Source organism: Acartia tonsa, chromosome 6 (genome assembly GCF_053477335.1).
Source record: "Acartia tonsa isolate MP-2025a chromosome 6, ASM5347733v1, whole genome shotgun sequence".
In the NCBI taxonomy this organism is placed as follows: domain Eukaryota; kingdom Metazoa; phylum Arthropoda; class Copepoda; order Calanoida; family Acartiidae; genus Acartia; species Acartia tonsa.
Window position 1 is genome coordinate 35,174,636 of NC_137265.1, and position 23,181 is coordinate 35,197,816.

General features: G+C 31.0%; 1 protein-coding gene across 10 annotated transcripts in view; it reads right to left on the minus strand.

The window, feature by feature from the left end:
• Positions 1-23,181, minus strand: part of Fak (protein tyrosine kinase 2 Fak) — a 277,400-nt gene that overhangs the window by 40,292 nt on the left and 213,927 nt on the right. For all 10 annotated transcript variants that reach the window (XM_080164516.1, XM_080164515.1, XM_080164511.1 and 7 more), the window contains one exon: positions 2,064-2,571. In XM_080164516.1, the coding sequence (XP_080020642.1) occupies positions 2,064-2,492 (429 nt within the window). In that variant the 5' untranslated portion in view covers positions 2,493-2,571. The remainder of the gene's footprint in view (positions 1-2,063; positions 2,572-23,181) is intronic.

Genomic DNA, 23,181 nt, shown 5'->3' on the forward strand with positions numbered 1-23,181 from the left:
AAAAACCCCTTTTCTCCCATCTCTTTTTTCTTTCCCCCTTCCCTTTTTTTTCTTTCCCCCTTCCCTTTTTCGGGAAAGAAAAATATGACGTAACTGGAGTCTTGTTCCTCAAAATTAATACAAATTCGGGACAGTTTTCTGTGTGTCATAATTTTACATTTTTGCAATAGACATAAAATTGAATGGTTTATCGATTTTAAATAATAATTTCGTTTTACAATGAATGGCGGTCAGCTAAATTGAGTTGCCGATTGTGTACACAGTTTCCTCATCTTATCTCAATATTTACTACTAGCTAAAAAAGCTACAAACTTCCCAAAAAATCAAAATGTTATTTAAATGTATAATGTATAAATCATTTATACATTATATCGCTTTTCCCTTTGACCGGAGTAGCTGAAAATAGGTTTTGCAATAGTTGAGTTATCAGCTGTACAACTTCGGAAATTAGGGAAGAAATAGGCAACTTGTCTTGTTTTCAGTTGATCTGAATGGCTCGGACAAAAAGTTTAGTTTCCGAGATAGGCAATGAATTAAAATTTAAATCTCTGTCTTTGATAGTTAGTAAATAGTAGGAGTTTGTACCATTTCCCTCCATTCAAAATTTCATAAAAAATTGGGGTATGCATAGATACTACAAATTAAACAAAAAGTTTAAGGGGAAAAATACCGAACTTATAAGTTCTAAATATTCAAGAAAGCTTTATTGTGTTCTAAATTGAGTAAAGGTAGTTGCTAAAGGCTGCTCACATTTTATGTGCCTACCTATTGTGCATTAATACCCCTTTCCTTAAAAAAAAATGATAATGAGGGAAGGGGGGGTAGCTTTATTTTCCTATGCCTGACCCCTGTGGGGCATATGCCAGTGGTGGAAGATGATTAAAGTCCCTCCACAGATTATGATGTCATACGATAAAATAGCCAATGAGAGGCCAGTATACACTGTAATTGACCAATGCTGGCCTCTCATTGGTTATTCTATCGTATGACGTCATAATCTGTGGAGGGACTTTAATCATCTTCCCTGTGGTGCCTTAACTGTTTGGGGTTGACCAGTACTCTTTATAAACTATTATAAAATTATAAACAAACAAACAAACAACTAACCCCCTCCAATTTATGAGAGGGGAGGGGGGTCTATATAGAAACTGTACCTATAATATTATGACTGTAAAGAAGTATAAAAATTGAATGCATTTCAGACAGGGAGACAGGAATATTATACAATAAATGCTATATTATCGATCCCCCCCCCCCCACCCCTAAATTCTTTTCAATACAATTCTGTTCTAGAATCTACATAGTTCATAAGCTTTGGGAAGAAACTTGTTATAGATTAAATTAAGCGACAATAACCCTCCCTTTTTTAATTTTCTTCAAATAGTTTTAAAACCTTTATATCTCTTTTCAGATTAGATTATCATAGGCAAAATATTACAAAAAAAATGGTGGTAATATTAATTTATCGGCTATTTATCTATCCCAGAATTTAGGATTAAAAAGACTTTTACCTCTCATATTTCAAACAGAAACACAAAAGTTATATAATTGACTTACATTGCATGGTATGATATTAAATCTGCAAAAAAAGGAAAAGCAAATCTTTTCTGTATTTATGATGTTTTCGTCTTTTACACTGGCTAGCAAAACAAAAAAAGCAATATCAAATTCAATATCCGTTCATTTCCAATCTTATTAGAGTTCTAATGGATTTCAACAATTTGATTACTTGCGAAACTGTGATTTGGTATTTTGAAGATAAAAAGTTTTTTTTTTGTAGTTTTAAGGCAACTCCGATTTATTCGATATCAGACGTATTTTTTGACAGTTTGAATTTATAAACTTAGTCTTTTTAAGTAAAAAATAAAATACGATTTATAATTTCCATAGACCAATAAGGGTGATTTTCGAGTTAACGATAAAAATCTTTGAGGTTTTGGGGGTTTATTCTACCGATGAAATCCATTCTTCTCATAGCGGACAGACAGACAGACGAAGTTAATAATAGAGTACCTTTGCTTCTAAAAATAACCAACCTAACAAAAATGTAATTATAATCTCACCTTAATATCTGTAGCATCGCCATATTTGACAACGTTAAACCCGCCGTTGGGCAGATGCACTTTCAACGTCGATTTGTCCTTGTCAACTGCCGCGGCGGCATGAGTGGGTAAACTTTCAGGCCTTACAGGAGCCGGCATCCCGCCGTTATTACTATTCACTAAATGATGCATATGCTCACTATTTTGTCCGCCGTTATTAACGGCCGTGTTAACATGTTGACTCCCGCCGTTTTTCCACTCACTTCGAAGGCCTCTGGGAGTTGGTGGAGCCGACCATTCGGCACGGTTCGGGGCGGGTGACCATTCACCGCCGTTCCCGCCATTTCTTACAGCCACTGGCGGTTGATTGCTGCTGGGCCACTCGGCCCGATTTGGCGGCGGGGAGGACCATTCAGCAGTGCGCTGCTGCTGTCCGTTGGCGGCCGCCATGCGGAGGTTAGCGGCCGGCGGTCGGAAGCTTGACAGGGAGGGACTGTCCGTTAGGAAATTGTCCGTTGCATCCTCTGACCTGAAATTTAAATAATAAATTAACAAAATGTTCCCCATAAGACACAGTTAATATAGGATTAAATTCGGGATAATAACTTGATTATCTTCCATTTACATACCCTTGCAAAAATGTTGTCTGTCTCTTTTTTTCTCCGGATGAAAAATGCTTGTATACATTCTTTACAATGGTAATGATGTTTATTTTTACTGTCTCTCATACTAAATTTTTTCAAGAACTATTTTATTCAAGCCAGCGCATTTCTTTGTCCTATTCTTTAAATTGACGTAAGTGTACCTCGAAAAATCTCGTAAACGGCGAAATCGACTGTTTCACTTTTTTCAAATAAGTTTAGAAATGGTCCAGGGTAGGTTTTAGGCCATTTTATGGTGTGGTGCGACATACCCTTCCCCTATAAAAATCTTTTTTTTCAGGAAGAAATTTATTGGGATTTTTTCTGTCTTAATTAGAAAAGTTTCTTAAAATATATAAAATGGCTGGAATCGTTATTTCTTTTATTTCACAATACACTATACTTTACCTTAATCTCTATCTGTTCCTACCCAAAAGTTTATTATTTTGATTAAAAGTAAAGTAATTTAAAGAGCAGCTGTACTACTAATGCTATATAATACTATATGTAATTTTAGGTCAGTAGTATGTAGCTTGCGTTTTCATTTCTACTTACGCGGTCAAGGGCATATAATCATAACAAACCCTTTCTGCTAATTTGTACAATGCGAAGCTTCATCAAAAAGCATGTTCAGATGGGTCTATATGCCAAAGTTGACTTAAAGGCAGAAAATCATTAAAAAAAACAGACTAACAGTCATTATATTACTTCTTATAATTATTCAACATTTTTCATCTTAAAATGTTTTTATGATTTTTATTGGGATTTTCTTTTAACCCAAGGAAACAAATATAATATGCTTATTAAACAGTAAATTTAAACTTTAAACTAAAAAGACAGATAGATAGATAGACAGACAGATGAACAGACAGATAGGCAGACAGATGAACAGACAGGTAGGCAGACAATTGAACATACAGATGAACAGACAGACACACAGACAAATGATTTAAAAATCACATTTGTTTAACTAGTGCAATGTCGACTAGAGAGACATATTCTTAAAAACAAATGTCAAAAATGAAACATTAAATTCAAATTTTATTAAATATTGATATATAAGTTCGTCCGTCCGTTTGATTTTCCAAGCTTTGTCATTAGAGTAAAACACTAGAGGGGAAGGGGTTGAATTACTGTATGTCCCTTTCTCAAGGACCCTATGCCGACTTTCAAGTGGGTGTTTGAAAATAAACGAATAGCCTCTGGAATATTAACAAAGCCAAGTCGCTACCAAAGAGCAGAAAGTAATTTGCTAGTAGACAAAAAAGGTCCTTAACTCCTTAATTCTGAAGTTTAGTTTCCAGAATATCTATTCCACTCCCAGGTAGTGTGAAAGATAAAAACTGTCTACATTGTGTTGAATGAAAGAGGTAAAAGTCAAAAGATTGTTCCAGTTGTACTTTTATGTCTGTTCATTAAGATCTGTCTAATCACCTAAGTTATCTATCTAAGGGAAACTTCACTAATAAATCCGAAAATATTATAGGATTTATTTCTTTTTTGTTACTACCTAGTCGTTTTTTATATAAATAACACACATTATTTTAATTTTTGGTTTTTGTATTTTGGATTTTAATCGGAGACGAGATGAAAAAAAGTGTTATGAAAAAATCTAAGATAAGACGATTATTAATCAAACAATATTCAACTATTCAAGTTCCCAAAGATTTTAAGCAAACGAATTAGGGAACGGGTTACAAAACTTTGGGGTCCCGTATAATTTACAGTCTCTGGTTTTTCAAAATAAAATTCCCACATTTTTTTTTATATATTATTGACCCCTGTCCTGTAGAGAAATGTGATCTAAGTTAATTGAGCAGACATAACAAGCTGTAAATGTTTAATTAAGTAAACAATAAACACTCACATCAAATAAATTAAATATTTTTTTCTATTTTTTTATGTACTATAGAAATAATATACTTAATATGATAGGTACAAAATAAATACATTCAATTCATATACAATATATATAAAGAAAAACACTAAAGATATATACTTAATAAAGAATTATCTATATAACATATGTATAATATTTTTTGCTTCCTCTTTCTGTGTGTATGTCTATCTTTATGTATCGTTATCTCTGTACTGTGGAATTGTGTGTACTACAATAAACCATCTTCTTAAATCTACCTTCTTGATGACTGTTTTAATTTACTGGGAGTCTCTGAATATGTATCTGAAAGAATAGCTCCATACAGGGACTTGGGTCTTAGCCTGGAGGATCCTGGTGGCTGACTGCTGGAGGACCTGGACCTTGCCCGCCCGTTGTTGTTGGTGCCTGGTAAACCTGGACCACTTCGGCTGGATGGGGAGGGGCCGTTCTGATTTTATTTACCAATTAACAGAGTTTTATAAAAAAGATAACATCTAATTTAAATCTGGCATCTAAAGAGATAGGACAATGGCCGATAAATTGATGTACATCCCCAATAATGATACACAAATTTACTCATTGGGTAGATTACAAGTAGTGGTTAAAACGTTTGGACACTCAACTTATTAAACCAACCAATCAAAATTAAATAAAAGTCTCCAAAGTTGTTAAGCCAACGAATAAGATAACGCTGTTATAAAACTTTGGAGACTAGTGTAATAAACAGCCCAATGTCCCCTCCCTCCCTTAATTCAGATAGCATCCAGATGACCTTAACCATATAAGGTTATTATGATCTGATTTTTTTGATAACATTGCGGTTTCAATGCGGCTGCCGAGCCCTGGACAAAGTATTATTTTCACCCTTTTTCCACCCCATCAAATATTTGCTCTTTCCTAATTTATCAAAACTTTTTGCCAGGGGAGTGAAATGTTTTTATTTTTGTTATCATCATTTAGAAGCAAAGCTTTTCTTGTCATAGGAAGGAAGGGTGAAGCAGTTGAAAGCTTACAAAATGTTGGTCATTAAAGTATTTCAGGGAGGGGACATTGGGCTGTGTATTTCACTAGAATTAGATTCCAAAATTTTATAATAAAGTTTTTTTATATTCATTGGCTTAATAACTTTAAGTACTTTTGTTGAATTATGATTGGTTGTATCATTAAATTTAGTTTCCAAAAGTTTCAACCACTAATTAGAATCTACAGAATGGGTAATTTTGTGTATCATCTTGGGGAATGTAGATTAATTTATCCCTTTAAATCCCTATCAGTATTTTCATAGGAAGGTCTTATAAGGCTAAGATTGGGTTATGGAAGAACAATAAATCTCTTTATCCCCAAGTAATTCTTTTTAATCTTGTGATGTTTGTTTAAATCATGATTTAGAACATATTCTAACTCATTCTTATTTATGCTATTAAGAACAATGTTACTCTTGTTTCCCATCATATATCATCACCTTTAAATCTTTATCTACTCTTTTCCTTAGTTTCAATTCTTTCCCCCCACAGTGGAATTAAGAAATAACTTTAGGATAATATTCAAGAATATCATAAGCTTTCCTGGATAAAACTTTTACCATGTACTAGCTTTCATAGCGGCTATAACCCTTAAAAGGTGATTATTTTTTTCATTTTAAAATGCATATTACTGTTTGACTTTGTTCGAGACTAAATAGAATTTGCAGATACCATCTTATTTTTTTTTTCATTTTAGAAGGACCTAATCATGTAATCGTATTTATGAGTTTTCTTATAGACTTTAATTTTCAATATAGCTCCAAAAATTGTTAAAATTAAAAGAAAATTTCTATGTGAAAACCCTTTGTTTTTGTTTGAAGGGAATATTTTGGAAAATTTATAAACAAGGATAAATATTCAGAGATTTTAATCAATATAAGGTATGTATGTTTGTGTGTCTCTCAAATGTCTAATTCACTTCTTATGATACTATTGTTTTTTCAGTTATTTAAACTAGCAGTGTCCAAACTTTCAATCAATTTGTTTATCATCATTGGGGTTTTACATAATTTTTTTTGAAAATTGTCTTAATCCTTGACGTTTCCCTGGATAATTTTCTTTATCGACATTGGTGATGTAAATTTATTTATAGTCCAATGTTTTATCTCTTTAGATATCTGGTGATGCATAATGTATGGTTAAAACAAGGTATCTAGTTTTAAAATAAATATAATTTAATATTCTGAATATCTTTCTCTAATCCGTAGTAAAGCAAAGGAAACAAATTTCAACAACTTTAAGCCGATTCTAAAGTTATATTACTGTATTATAATAACTTCAAAATGCTATAATAGAAAACTAAATCTGCTGTTATAGTTTTTTAAGAATTGCCTTTAGATAATTTAAAATACATAAATTTGGAATCTTAGTATTCTAGTAAAAACTACTCCTGTCCAAACTGCTTGCTGTTTATTAAACCAATCAACTCTAACAAACCGAAACTTAAACATCAAACCAAATGAGACACCAATATTATACTATGTATTTTTCGATCAGCTCCAAATGGATTTCCTTTTCTAGCCCTAGTTTCCTAAAGTGTACAGCAGATAACCCAATTATTGCAGACCCTTTTTTCAGCTACTCCGGAAATTTGTGAAAACAAAGCGATTTATACATTATACATTCAAAATTTTAATGTTTAAAATTTTAATTTTTTTTTGGAAGTTTGAAGCTTTTTTAGCTAATAGCAAATTTCGAGATAGGACGCGGACGCTAGGTACACTTTCGGAAACTAAATTGGAGTTCATCTATTTTTCTTATTATAATAAGTATGATTTTTTTCTGTAAAATAAATAAATCATTTAAACACACACATACTGAATGCTTTGTTTTAATCAAGCTATATAAAGCTTAGGTAAAAAAAAATAAAATTTGCAGTTTACCCTCTAAAATTTTGCAGTCTTTTATTGTAATTGAACCAGTTCTCTAATTTAAAAATTCTATTAATTTCCTTTGTGAAGCTATCACTAAGCTTCCACGGGGAGGTGTCTGTACTGCTCGGATTTTGTATGGGGCTGTCTGGCACCCCACCCCCTCCTGTGTTCAGGGGACCAGTGCAGAATAATTTCCCAAAATATTGGGACGCGCGGTTGTCTGCATTTTTTAGAGTTTTACTTTTGACTTAAGAATAAAAAAGAATGGCTGTCAAAAAAGGCGGATTTTTGCAGGGCTCGGCTGTCGCACGAAAGCTGCGTGTTAGCCTAAGTCATTTTATAACCTTAGAATTAAGCTGGATGTCTCCACCTTTCATTTTACTCAAAAGTGTGTTTACATTTGAGGCTTGTGTGTGCGGCTGCCGATACCTGGGTTTTGTGTTATTTGAAATTCAGTCAGGATTCATAATTTTATTAATCTTATACAAGATTAAAATCATTAAAAAAGCTAATTATATCCAAAAGCAGGGGAGCATTAAACAAGCAAATAAAATTTGCAACCTAATATGAAAACTAACGGATATTCTATCATATGAAATATTCAGGTTCTTTTGTCTATTTGTTAAAATATCACTAACCCCTAAACTGTTTCAATTCTACATTTTAGGGAAGCTTCTTATAGGCATATAGAAGGTTTTGGGCCATTTTCTGTATTACTTGAATAAAAAGCCCATAGATGCAGGGCTCTTATAGTAACTATTCATAGGGGATAAACTGTTTTAAAAGACTTGAGGTAAATTTTAAGTTCTTAACCCAAATGATCATTGCATTTTTAAGCCAAAAGTATATTTTTTATGCCTAGAATAAGGGATCTTCTTCCCGCCTTCAACCTATCCATTAGTGTGTAGTTATCTAGTCTAGAAACTCTTTACACATTATAATAGAGTGATAGGTAAATAATTTTACAAACATTTTTATATCAAACATGTTTTTAATATCTGAAATTGATGATTTTTAATTTTAAAAAAAAGTATGTAATATAATTATATAGATAATTTTGAAACTAGTACACTCTAATACGCTTCAATATATATAGTTGGTTTAATGTGGGACACTCTAATATAAAATATATGAACAGATAATAATAGCTAGTTTAGAGGTATATAAATAGATAATAATAGCGAGTATAAACGCTGAATATGAAAAATATGCTCGTTTCTTGATTGCACTTTCTATCCATCTATATATATGTATATTATCTATCTTATTATCTATCTATGTATATGTGCATATGATTGTAAATGTGCCTTGATTGCCTACTTAGGATCATAATGTTGGAAGCGTAGCTACTCTATAATTTTATTCTATATTTGTTTGCTTTATTTAATACCTATATTTGCGATAACTTTTATTACACAGAAACTCCCAATTTTTAACAACAATAAAATCCCTGCCCCTCTCGGAGAGCCTCGAACCCGCAACATACGGATAAGGAAACCAACATTCTATAAATGAGCTATATTGGAGACCAATTATCAGTTGTGAAAATAGACAATGTATACAAAAACTTATTTCTTATAGTATACTTTAAAATTTCACACTCTTCCATGTCTGTCATTGTAGCTCAGGGGTAGAGATAAGGTTCCATTCAGATAGTTTTCAGTTCAAACCTACCCAAACACCAAACTTAATTTTTAAGTAATAAAAAAATTTAAAAATATTTTTAATCATTTACATTATACATTATACAGTCACTTAAAATATTAAAAAATTGTTTTTATTTGTTTTTGGTGAGTCTCGAACTCGCATCCATTAAACCAAATATCAGTGGTAAAACAAATTATTTTCTAACCAAATCTCTAAAGGGGTATGTGTGTTTTGTAGATTTATTGTTTTAGTCTTACTGTAAATGCCAAAGTATATAAGATTGAAAAAAATATTGTTTCAGTGGTGGGTCTCGAACCACCCTTCTTGACATCTGAATCCTGAGGCCTTAACCAAAAGAGCTATTTCAGCATAAGACTTATGTGTATATGTTTTACAGTCTTATTTTAAATGCCAATGTATATAAAATTAAAAAATATTGTTTCAGTGGTGGGTCTTGAACCACCCTCCTTGACATCTGAAACCTGATGCCTTAACTACAAGAGCTATTTCAGCATGAGACATGTGTATGTTTGTTTAACAGTTTTATTTTAAATGCCAAAGTATATAAGATTGAAAAAAATATTGTTTCAGTGGTTGGTCTTGAACCACCCTCCTTGACATCTGAAAGCTGACGTCTTAACCAAAAGAGCTATTCCAGCATGAAATATGTGTATGTGTTCAACAGTTTTATTTTAAATGTTAAAGTATATAAGATTGAAAAAAATATTATTTCAGTGGTGGGTCTTGAACAACCCTCCTTGACATCTGAAACCTGACGCCTTAACCAAAAGAGCTATTTCAGCATGAGACATATGTGGGTGTTCAATAGTCTTATTTTAAATGCCAAAGTATATAAGATTGAAAAAAATATTGGTTCATTGGTGGGTCTTGAACCACCCTCTTTGACATCTGAAACCTGATGCCTTAACCAAAAGAGCTATTCCAGCATGAGATATGTATATGTGTTCAACAGTTTTATTTTAAAATGTTAAAGTATATAAGATTGAAAAAAATATTTGTTCAGTGGTGGGTCTTAAACCACCCTCCTTGACATCTGAAACCTGATGCCTTAACCAAAAGAGCTATTTCAGCATGAGACATGTGTATGTTTGTTTAACAGTTTTATTTTTAATGCCAAAGTATATAAGATTGAAAAAAATATTGTTTCAGTGGTTGGTCTTGAACCACCCTCCTTGACATCTGAAAGCTGACGTCTTAACCAAAAGAGCTATTCCAGCATGAAATATGTGTATGTGTTCAACAGTTTTATTTTTAAATGTTAAAGTATATAAGAATGAATAAATATTTGTTCAGTGGTGAGTCTTAAACCACCCTCCTTGATATCTGAAACCTGATGCTTTAACCAAAAAAGCTATTTCAGCATGAGACATGTGTATGTGTGTTCAACAGTTTTATTTTTAATGCCAAAGTATATAAGATTGAAAAAAATATTGTTTCAGTGGTTGGTCTTGAACCACCCTCCTTGACATCTGAAAGGTGACGTCTTAACCAAAAGAGCTATTTCAGCATGAGACATATGTGGGTGTTCAATAGTCTTATTTTAAATGCCAAAGTATATAAGATTGAAAAAAATATTGGTTCATTGGTGGGTCTTGAACCACCCTCTTTGACATCTGAAACCTGATGCCTTAACCAAAAGAACTATTCCAGCATGAGATATGTATATGTGTTCAACAGTTTTATTTTAAAATGTTAAAGTATATAAGATTGAAAAAAATATTTGTTCAGTGGTGGGTCTTGAACCACCCTCCTTGACATCTGAAACCTGATGCCTTAACCAAAAGAGCTATTTCAGCATGAGACATGTGTATGTTTGTTTAACAGTTTTATTTTTAATGCCAAAGTATATAAGATTGAAAAAAATATTGTTTCAGTGGTTGGTCTTGAACCACCCTCCTTGACATCTGAAAGCTGACGTCTTAACCAAAAGAGCTATTCCAGCATGAAATATGTGTATGTGTTCAACAGTTTTATTTTTAAATGTTAAAGTATATAAGAATGAATAAATATTTGTTCAGTGGTGAGTCTTAAACCACCCTCCTTGATATCTGAAACCTGATGCTTTAACCAAAAAAGCTATTTCAGCATGAGACATGTGTATGTGTGTTCAACAGTTTTATTTTAAATGCCAAAGTATATAAGATTGAAAAAAATATTGTTTTAGTGTTGGGTCTTGAACCACCCTCCTTGACATCTGAAAGCTGACGCCTTAACCAAAAGAGCTATTTCAGCATGAAACATGTCAATATGTTTTACAGTCTTATTTTAAATGTTAAAGTATATAAGATTGAAAAAAATATTAGTTCAGTGGTGGATCTTGAACCACCCTCCTTGACATCTGAAAGCTGATGCCTTAACCAAAAGAGCTTTTTTAGCATGAGACATGTGTGTGTGTGTTCAACAGTTTTATTTTAAATGCCAAAGTATATAAGATTGAAAAAAATATTGTTTCAGTGGTGGGTCTTGAACCACCATCCTTGACACCTGAAACCTGACGCCATAACCAAAAGAGCTATTTCAGCATGAAACATATGTGTGTTCAACAGTTTTATTTTAAATGTCAAAGTATATAAGAATGAACAAAATATTGTTTCAGTGGTGGGTCTTGAACCACCCCAATTGAAACTTGATATCTGAAACCTGACGCCTTAACCAAACGAGCCATTTAAGCATGAGACATATATACATGTTTTACAGTCTAATTTTAAATGCCATCGCCTTTCTTTTCCCTCTCTGCATTAACATAGCATTCGTTTTATAAAAACCTACCTCTGTTTATGTTACAACATGTTGTGATGAACACAACATGTTTTCAAACACATACTTCATGTTGTCTTATTCAAAAAAAATCTAAAAAGAGTGAAATAAAGTGTATGAATTAAAATTTCAGTTTGTAAAGGTTATTAGATAAATTTTGAATTGGTTATTAAACCATGCCAATACATTATAAAGATTCTAAGAAAAGTAAAACCAATTTAGGTAAGTATTTTCCAAGAAAATTATTTTATCTTAAATTTTTTTTATATTTTCTTAACCTATAGGGTGACAACAAAATTGTTCTTTAAGATCATAATAGGTAACTAGCCAATAGCGAGATAGTTATATCGAGCCAACTCTAGTCTCTATATACAAGTGAGTCTAGCTAAACATGTAGTGCTAAACCTCTAAAAAATACTCTAACTTAAATTGACTGCAGAGATCTAAAGGGATAAGACAATGGCCGAAAAATTTATGTTCCAATTGAAAATACACAAAATTACCCCTTTTATAGATTAAAATTAGTGTTGAAACGTCTGAACACTTAACTTAATGAACCAACCAATCAAAACTCAATCAAAACCCCAGAGTTGTTAAGCCAATGAATAAGAAAACGTTACTATAAAACTTTTGGGACTTTTTATATAAACATTCCAATGTCCCCCTCCTTCCCTGCATTGACTGTTATTTTTTGGTAGTTTTTAGTAGCGAAGCTACTCTATAATTCACAATGTCCGTAAATCCGTCTGTCCGTCCGTAATTAATGAATTGGGGGAAACGTGATTTTCTCGGCTCCTATAAAAGATAGAGAGCTGAAATTTTTTGACAACATTCCTATCATTAAGGAGCACAATTAACTATAAAACATCAATGGCGGTCGGACCGCTTTTTAGCAGGTTTTAGGCTATTTTTATATTTTTTCAAATTATCCTCATAACTTGGGTGTTTGTGGTCCGATTTTCAAAATTTTTTTAGTTAAAGATATCAAATTTAAATTTCCCGTCATTTGAAGAAAACAACACTGACGGTCAGACTTCCTTTTTGCAGGTTTTTGGCTATTTTTATATTTTTTACATTTTTCCCCATATCTTTGGTGTTTATGGTCCAATTTTCGAAATTTTTTCACTTATAGATATCAAAATTAAATTTCCTGTCATTTGAAGAAAACAACAATGACGGTCAGACTTCCTTTTTGCAGGTTTTTGGCTATTTTTATATTTTTCACATTTTCCCCTATATCTTTGGTGTTTATGGTCTAATTTTCAAAAATTTTTCAGTTAAAGATATTAAAATTAAATTTCTGGGGTTTTAAGTAAAGAAACAATGGCGGCCAAACTGCCTTTTAGCAGGTTTTTGGCTATTTTTATATGTTTGACACATTTCCCCATATCTTTGGTATTTTTGGTTCAATTTTAAAACTTTTTTGCATTAACAGTTTCAAAGTATTTTTTCCCATTGTTATGTGCATCTAGTATGTAATTTACCTTAACCGTTTTCATCATGCAAAATAAAACAAGGTTTCGTGTTTATTTTCTCCGATAAATCTATTCTTGATTTTAATAAATACACTTTAAATCTACTTCTACGTATTCCCATCCACAATTTTTTGTGCTTCGCTACTTATGGATGTTGTCATCCTTGTTATTCTTGTTATTTTGAAGTCATTATATGCTATTATAGAAAATTCATAAAGTTTTAACAGCCCGTTTAAGTCAATTTTTTATGGTTTATAAGCTTTTTTTAGTGTTAATTTTGCATAAAATGTAGGAATTTGGTATATTTATCTGTATAGATTAGCTTCATATTAGTCCCTTACATATAATAGCCTATTTATTAATTCAATACAAAAACTATTTATATAAGTTTTTTGTTTGTCTAAAGCTTCTTTTTAAATTTAATTCTTGTGATGACTTTAGCTATTTTCTACCTTACCTATCCTTCAAGTGCAGAGCCCCTAGATTCTAGGGGCTCTGCTTATTATTAAGGAAAGTACAGAAAGGAAAAGTTAGAGAGAGAAGTATAAATAGATAGATAGAAATAGAATTAGAGCAAAAAGGTGCTTAAATTTAACCTTTATAGTCCCCTCAAACACAGAATCCTTTTATTTTTACAATTGATCCTAATAAACGCCCCCAACCCCCATCCCATTTCAAATGAACATTAGAAAAAAATATTTGTATTCTGGGAGGTAAATAAAATTTACCAGTAAATCTTCAGCTCTTTCTTCTCCCAGAAAATGCTTGCAACACAAAAATATTATAAATGTAAGAATGGGAGAAAGATTGATTTAACATCATTTGTCCTATAACAAAATCACCAGTAATGCTATATAAAGTAAGTTAGCTCCGAGAGGGCTATAATCAAGAATTTAAGAAAAATTTAAAAAAGGTCCAATCATAGATTTAAGGGATTTTACCTCCTATTTCATAGTTATCATGAACACAAAAAACAAGGGTGAAGTTTTAAAAAAAATAACATTAGGCAAATTAAAAAAAAAACATTATTGTTAATTTTATTGAATTTAAATCAAACTAAAAAAATAAAGGATTCATTTAATTTTTTAGTTTTTTTATATAATAAATCATTTATGATAAATTATTCTGTGGAATTAAATTAGAATACCTAATGTTAATGCTATAATATCATTATTCTAAGTTGATGACCTAAGACTAAGTATAATAAGAAAAAAGCTATACATTTTTATTTAATGTTTTTATAAACTAACGAAAATATTATTTGAATTAGTGTAGCTTCTCTATAAAAAGAGGGAGGATGGAGAAATAGAGCTGTTTATTACACTAGATTCAAAGGTCTTATAATAGCGTTTTCATATTCGTTGGCTCAAACCCTTTGACTTTCATTGAATTTTGATTGGTTGGTTCAGTCAAGTGTCCAAATGTTTTAACCAATAACTGAAATCTACAGAAGGTTTAATTTTGTGTATCCTTATTGGGGATGTACATCAATTTATCGGCCATTGTCTTATCTCTTTAGATCCCTGTTATGAATAAGATTCTGTTCTAACTGCATGTGCTACATCTAGTCAGTATTGTTCTTTTGTTGTAGTTATGTTTTAATTTTTTACCTGTATTAACTTCTATGACTTCACAAAGACTTAAAATAAATCTTACAAAAAGAAAATACTAAATCTATTAATAAATCATAAATTCTTATTACCAAAATATTCTTTTGGTATAATTTCTTTTGTTACATTTGCACAATAATCTCTATTTGCTAATTTGATATTTTTTTGCGAATTTGATGGGACACCATCTAATTTTGGCACGAATAGACATACAGGACCCAAACCAAGTATGTTCATCCATTTCAACAGTAAAAGTTATTTAGCACTTTAACCAATATTTGTTGTGTTCTTCTTAGGACAGTGAAGACAATAGATTTTCAACTAATCTAAGTCCCTTTTTTCACCAACTATTAGAAACTAACAAAATTTTAAGGATCTAAAAGGGCTAATACAATGGCCGATAAATTGATGAACATCCTCAATAATGCTACACAAAGTGTGAACACTTAACTATATTACTATTTTTACTATTACACTATCACACAACTGGTAGAAATAAATAAGGTATGGCGTTATTTTTAGCTAATATGAATTTATTTTAAAAATAAAATACAAAATATATGAAGACACTGTTGTATAATATATGGTGCACTTTCACGATAGCAGAAAAACATGCTTTTATAATTTATTGAAATTAAGACGAATTGTAGAATTTTTTTCATTTTATGTTAGTTAATATTTATAATAAAAGCAGTTTCATATTGAATTGTCTTTAGTTTTGTTTACTGTATCGACCCATTATTCAAAAGTATAAACAGGTCCTTTTGCGGAGTGACATAAACACCCCCATATCTGACTCATACCCTCCTTATTTGGTCATCTTTCAATAGGATCCCTGTACAAACACCTCTATGAAGATCTCGTAACCGCTGGATCGATTGGGCTATGCTTTTTAAGCAATATTCCTACTGGTCATTCCATGAGATAATTTTGTGTGTTATTATTAGAGATGCAAATAAAGTTATTGTCGATTGTCTTATCCTTTTAGACTCTAGTATTTTTTTTATTTATTGCCAAAAATTCTTATTGAAAGTGTAGATTTTAGGTAGTTTGCGAAGGCCCCTATCTTACAGATGGTAAATGCTTATCAGGGCTACAAATTAACAAAGTATCTATCTATCTGCCTTTCTTTCTTTCTTTTTTACTATCTTTCTATAAATTCTTCTAGCTATGATAAAAATATTCTAAAATTTAGTTTTATTATATATTAGCAAGGCTGTTCTAAAAAAAACACTCATTTTCATCAGTTTTTCATCATAATAGTATTAATCAAAGAAAAAATTATTATAAAATATAATTATCTTTTAAAAAATTCTAATCTAATAAAATAGAAAGGTCTTTTCGTCTGAAGCTTAAGATTTTAAGAAGTAAAGTACTGATTTATTTCTCCCATCTAAGGAATCTTTATATAGGTCCCGTGATGGTTTTATAGTGAAGTTTTCTTATTTGTTGTCTTAAACACTTTTGGAACTTTTATTGAACTTCGATTGTTTGGTTCATTAAGTTGAAAGTTTAGATGTAATATTTGGAGATACTCATCAATTTATCAGCCATTGTCTTATCCCTTTAGATCCCTGGCGGAACTCTCCTAAGCCTAACCCATTTAATCAAAGTCTAAAAACATAAAACAACTTTTTCCTTCTGTCAATATAAAATCACTTCCAAAATATCATTGACGTCATTGTTTGCATGGCAAAATTAAATTATGGCTTCAAATCACAAATTGGTATAAATATTATGAAGAAAAAACAGTTACGATTTTAATAACGTTTTCTTATTCGTTGGCTAAATAACTTAATAGAGACTTTTATTGAATTTTGATTGGTTGATTTATTAAGTTGAGTGTCCAAATGTTTCAACCACTAGTTGTAACCAACAGAAAGGGTAATTTTGTGTATCATCATTGGATATGTAAATCAATTTATCGACCATTGTCTTATACCTTGACATCCTGCTATCTATCTATATATATATTATTGGACATTGAGATGTTTATTACACTGGTTCCCAAAGTCTTACTAATAATTTTTTATATATTGACTTAACAACCTTGGGGACTTTTAAAAAAAAATTGATAGGTTGGTTCATTAAGTTAAGTGTCCAAATGTTTTAACCACTAATTGCAATCTACAGAAGGTGTAATTCTGTATATTATCATTGGGTATGTATTTCAATTTCTAGACATGAATATTTGTAGAATGTTTGTCTTTTAACTTTAAACAGCTGGAGATATCTAGATTTTATTCATTCATTCTATAAATCCTGTATACCATAGTAGCTGATTGTTTGTCTTTTTGTCTGACCGTCACACCAATAAGATCTCTTATACGGCTAGATATAAATCTCAACAATTTCCAAGAGGGAGAGGACATTGGGCTGTTTATCACACTAGTCCACAAAGTTTTATAATAAAGGTTTATTATTTGTTTTCTCAACAACTTTGAGGATATTTATTGAATTTTTATTGGTTGATTACTATAGTTGAGCGTTCAAAAGTTTCAACCAATAATCGTAATCTTCTGAAGGTAAAATTTTGTGTAACATCATTGGGAATGTACATCAATTTACCGTCCATTGTCTTATGCCTTGAGATCCCTCACAATTTCGATAGAACCTTATTGCTACCTTGTTAAACTTTGTGATCATATTGTATCAAAATGATAATGTTGTAATTATTATAATCCATTCACTTGTCGACATGTGTAGGAACATTGCGCATTTTTAATACTAAATATTTAATAAAATTTAAATTACCCCCCCCGAAAAATTTTACCCTGGGGGTAAATTTTGGTGGGGAGGGGGGGGGGGGTAAACTAAATTTACCCCTGCTAACAGATTTCAGGAGGGGTAATTAACCCCCCAAGCAAATTTTACCCCCGGGGTAAAAATTTTTAAGTGTCCCTGATAGCCATTAGTTAGGTTATAAAATAGGAACATTTTTATGATATTAAATTAATAGGGTTGTCGAGTGATTTGAGAATCTCGATATAACGAGAAAAATAATATGATTTTTAAAATGAGAAATAGAACTATTTCGAAGGTATAAAATTAATAGGGTTGTCGTTTAATATGAGTGGGTTTTAAGTTGATATACTTACAAAAAGAGTTTTTGCCTTTCTGCCAAAAATTTGAACAGTAGATAATGGTTTTCAGTAGTAATATTGATGGATAAGAAAATGAACAAATAAAGAAAACCCCCAAAAACTAAATTGCCAAAACTTTGGGTACCAGTACAAAATATAATCCAATGTCTTCTCCCTATCTGGTGTCTGACAACAAATGCTAACAGTTTATTATGGAAAATCGTGGAATGACTAAAGATTCGCGGGTTTTTATGGACATCCCCAAGAAAATTGCAACTCCTTATTTGTCAGCCATTTTTTCTCGCCATGTTGTGATCCTTTTTTTACCACAAAAATGGCAAATGAATGCGTTTTAAGATATGCATAATATTCACCAATCCAAAAATATTTTTAATTCATTATTTTTTTTTGTAGCAAAGCTACTCTGTAAATTATTTGTGTTGGTGTGTCCGCTAGTCTTCAAAAATTACTATTTTCTTTAGGGAGGGAGGTCACATTGGGCTGTTTATTATACTTGTCCCCAAACTTTTATAATAACTTATATGTTGCAAACAACTTTGGGAACTGTTACTGAATTTTGATTTGTTGGTTGATTAAGTTTAGTGTCCAAACGTTTCAGTCACTAATTGTAATCTAAAAAAGGGGTAATTTTGTAGGACATCAATGGGGATGTACATCAATTTATCGGTCATTGTATTATCTGTTTAATTCTTTTCTTCTTCTTAAAAATACCAAAACAAACCTGAATTTATTGATCAAAGTAAGTTAATTTATATTTTTTTATCATAGTATTGATTTATATTTATGTTTTCTCTATTTGAATAGAAAATAATTTCAAATCTGTGTTTCATAAATACCCGTGAGGTTGGACCTTTAAATAACGTTTTTCTATTCGTTGGCTCTACAACATTTGGGAATTTTCTTCAATTTTGATTGGTTATTTCATTATGTTGAGTTTACATTCGTTTCCACCATTTATTTAATCAATTTATCGGCCATTGTCTTATCACTTTAGATCCCTGAAGGCTGAATACCTGCACTATATGATATAAAAATTATAGAAAAACCACGCTGTCAAAATACGTGAACTAGTTTTTTATCATTATTAACGACACAAAGAAGATACAATATGCTTTTCATCCAATGATCTAAAGGGATAATTACAATGGCTGATAAATTGATGTACCTCCCCAATGATGATACATAAAGTTACCACTTCTGTATATTACAATGAGTGGTCGAAACATTTAAACACTTAACTAAAAGAACCAGCCAATCAAAATTTAATAAAAGTCCCCAATATTGTTGAGCCAACAAATAAGAAAACAGCCCAATGTCCCCTCCCAACCTGGGATTTTTAATATTACTTTTTAAGAATGCTTTCTGTTAGTCCTATGAAGCTATTGTTAATTTATTTATTGAGTTTATATTTGATATCTAAGCTTAGCATAAATGATAATTTAATTAGGTATAGGATATAAACTGAATTTATTTAAGTTCATTTGATTTCCTTTCCCTTTATCCTTTGGTTGGTGAAAGTTGGGTCAATTTTGGACAGGGAACCTTATTTGTAAAAGTAATTATAGAATAGGTCAATTAATAATTATTCTGTGTTATTTAATGAAGGGGTAATTTAGTGTATCATCATTGGAGATACATTAATTTATTAAACAGTGTCTTAATTCTTTAGATTCCTGACAATTTGTACTATTAAATTGGGGGAAGGGTCAATCTATCTTCCATTCATCTATCCCTTTCCATGGTTCAATTTTTCACGCAAAAACTTTAGTTTCGTGTTTTTGCATTTGCCAATTTTTACAAAGTCGTGATTTGGGATTTATAAAACAAGGATAATTGCGTTAGTAGTCCAGGGATCTAAAGGGATAAGACGATGGCAGATAAATTGATGTGCATCCCAAATGATAAAACACCAAATTACCCCATCTAAAGATTATAATTAGTGGTTGAAACGTTTGAGCTTATTAGCCAACCAAACAAAATTCAATAAAACTCCCCAAAGTTATTAAGCCAACGAATAAAAACGTTATTTCAAAACTTTTGGGACTAGTGTAATGAACAACAAATTGACCCATCCCTCTCTGGTAATGCCTACTTCTATCAACAAAGACAGAATCTTCGTGTTACAAATGGTTTATATTATTTTTTCAGGGGACGAACGTACAGACATATATTGGACAAAGAAGAGCTTCGCAATTAAAAATTCAGACAAAAAAAACATTATACATTGACCACACAAAGTGATACCAAGGGTGATTCCTAAATAAATATCATAAAACCGCATAACATTAGAATATGTATCATATAAAGTAATTTATTTTGATGTTATTTTAGATAGGGAATATTCTTAAAATTAGGTTTTTGAATAGAGAGTATCATTCATTTTTTAGGGTAAATACAAAAGGGTTATAAAAACCTAACCTAATATACATTAAAAACTACAAATTATTTAATTGTTTGGCCTTTAAATTAGACTTATATATCAAATTTTGACAACCAATATATGAGTTTAAGTGATAACAAAGTTTGTTTGGTAAGATTTTTCATTAGGGCTCCGAAACCGATGAATATCCACTGGATTAGAACCAGTTCTCAGCCATTATGCATAGCGTCGTATAATAGAATACAAATAGTGAAATGAAAAATCAAAATATTGATACCAGTTTTGTAAACCCGGGCATCAATTTTCGTTTCCACGGTCAATAGTCTTTATATCATATATAGATATTGATTAAGTATATTCAAGAATTAAAATAAAAAAAACACCCCATAAAATAAAACTAAGGGTAAAAATAAAATCCTGCTCCTTTTTTTTTGTTTTGTCTTTGAGTGTACTTTTTAATTCAAAACTTTCATTTTATTTGCATCGACCTTGATCGACATAATTTAAATTGAATCAGAGGTACAGGGATTGGTCAATTGGAGATTAATTTTCTCACTACCTAAAAATTTCTTAATTTAGAAGTAAATCAAAATATTAAAACATGTTTTTTAGAACTTAACTAAACTATAAATAAATCTTTTAGCTTTATTTAGAGACACTTTGGTTACAACATTTGTAAAATTTTGATAATATTATTTAATTGTTTAAAGATACTAACTGTATTTAACAAGCGTCTGCGCCCCTTCCATCTAGGGACTTTTTTCTTTCAAGAGGTAAAATGGAGGCTGAAAAATAGCCTAAAGCCATCCCAAGGCTTAAATCTAAAAATAGACCACAACCATACCGAAACCTATGTGATACTTCTCTGAAAGGGAGGAGTCATAAAAGAGCAAAGAAATGTACTTTCCAAACATACTTTGGGAATAAAATCATTGGTATTGTAAATGTGATTTGTATCTAATCTTAAAACAATGTGTCACTTGTAATCCTTTAGGATCCTATTGGGATTCTATTTTCAAGACTGGGTCCATAGTTCTTAAAATACATCAGTGTAACATTATAGTTGACTGTATAGTTCCAACGAGAAACTCTACTGTTATGCTATGCATTAAATTATTTTAGAAACAGTGCAGCTGTGAACTTGAAAGTTTTCAATATGCATTCTTAAGAATTGTTCCATAGTCAACAAATCTATAGAATAATAGTACATTTATAGCCCTTTACAGACCTAAAATATACTGTAACAGTAAAGATAAATGCTTTTTTCCAACAGAGCATGGAAATAAAGAGAAACATATTTAAATAACAGATACAAAAAGAAAGAAAAATGCACAAAACAAATATTATTTGCATTTAATCAATAGTTGAATAGATAGATAGATAGTCAGATAGATGAAAGATTTAAAAAGATAAAACAATAATTGTAAATGCCCAATGATGATACACAAATTAATGTGTAATACAATTTGTGGATGTAACATTTGGACACTCAACTTACTGAACAACTAATCAAAATTCAGGAAAAGTTCTCAAAAGTTGTTAATCTAACGAATAAGAAAGCATTATTATAAAACTTTGGGAACTAGTGAAATAAACAAAATAATGTCCCCTCCCTTCCTAGATACTTTGCATTGGTAGGTAGATAGATAGTATTGTGTACAAATTCATGATCTTTAGACACCATTTTGACAAATTTTGGTAAATTGTTCCATGAAATTTGTCCTGTAAAGCAGACAAAGAAATTTATAGATAATTGGGTAAAAATATTGATCAGTAGATAGACAGGGAAAAATTAATTTAAGTTCTTTTATTTTAGTATTGTCTTAAACCTATTACATTTATTTTGAAGTGAAGCTTTTCCATATCTTCCATCCGTAAAATTAGAAAGTGGAGCAACTCTTTAATCAATACATGAAAGTCCGTATGTTCAATTTGTTCTATAAGTTTTTTTTATCAGGTTGTATATTTGATTTTAAGACATTTTAATAAAAAGTTTCTGCTTTGGGGTTCTATATAAAATTATATTCTATTAACATCTAGAAAATGTCTATAGGTTACAGAGAAGCTATATATTGGTCATGGGTGCAAGTAATACGTGGGCGTCAGTCCATTAGTATTTTAATTAGCTAGCTAAATGTGACTATTTGATCTTTTAATGCTATTTCCGGTCCAGATTTTAAGTAGCAAAGCCACCAAACAAGTGTCTGTCTGTACTGCAATATTTTTCTGGGAAGGGGTTAACGTGACGGGTTTGCTTGTGTATGTTTGCTTTTAAAGAATTGCTTTAAAATGTCATGGGACTTTTAGCAACCTTTATATAGTTCTTTAATTCACATTTTTCTAGTAGTGTCAATAAAGTAGGAAACTTATGTTTTCAACACTTTATCCTTGAGTTGAAAAATCCGTCAAACAATAAGGAAGTTGCAGTCATTTATGCTGACGTGCTTCTTCAAACACACAGACATGCCATTGATTTAGAATAGCAGCATTGGTAAAAATACTATTGTGTTGCTTACATAAGCAAAAAGGTATGAACCCAAGGATCTAAAGGATAAAGACAATGGCCGATAAATTGATGTAAATCCCCAATGATGATACACAAAATCAGCCTATCTGTAGATTACAATTAGTGGTTGAAAGTTTGAACACTCTACTTAATTAAACAACCAATCAAAATTCAACAAAGTCCCTAAACAACCAAACAAAAATCTTTGGGAACTAGTGTAATA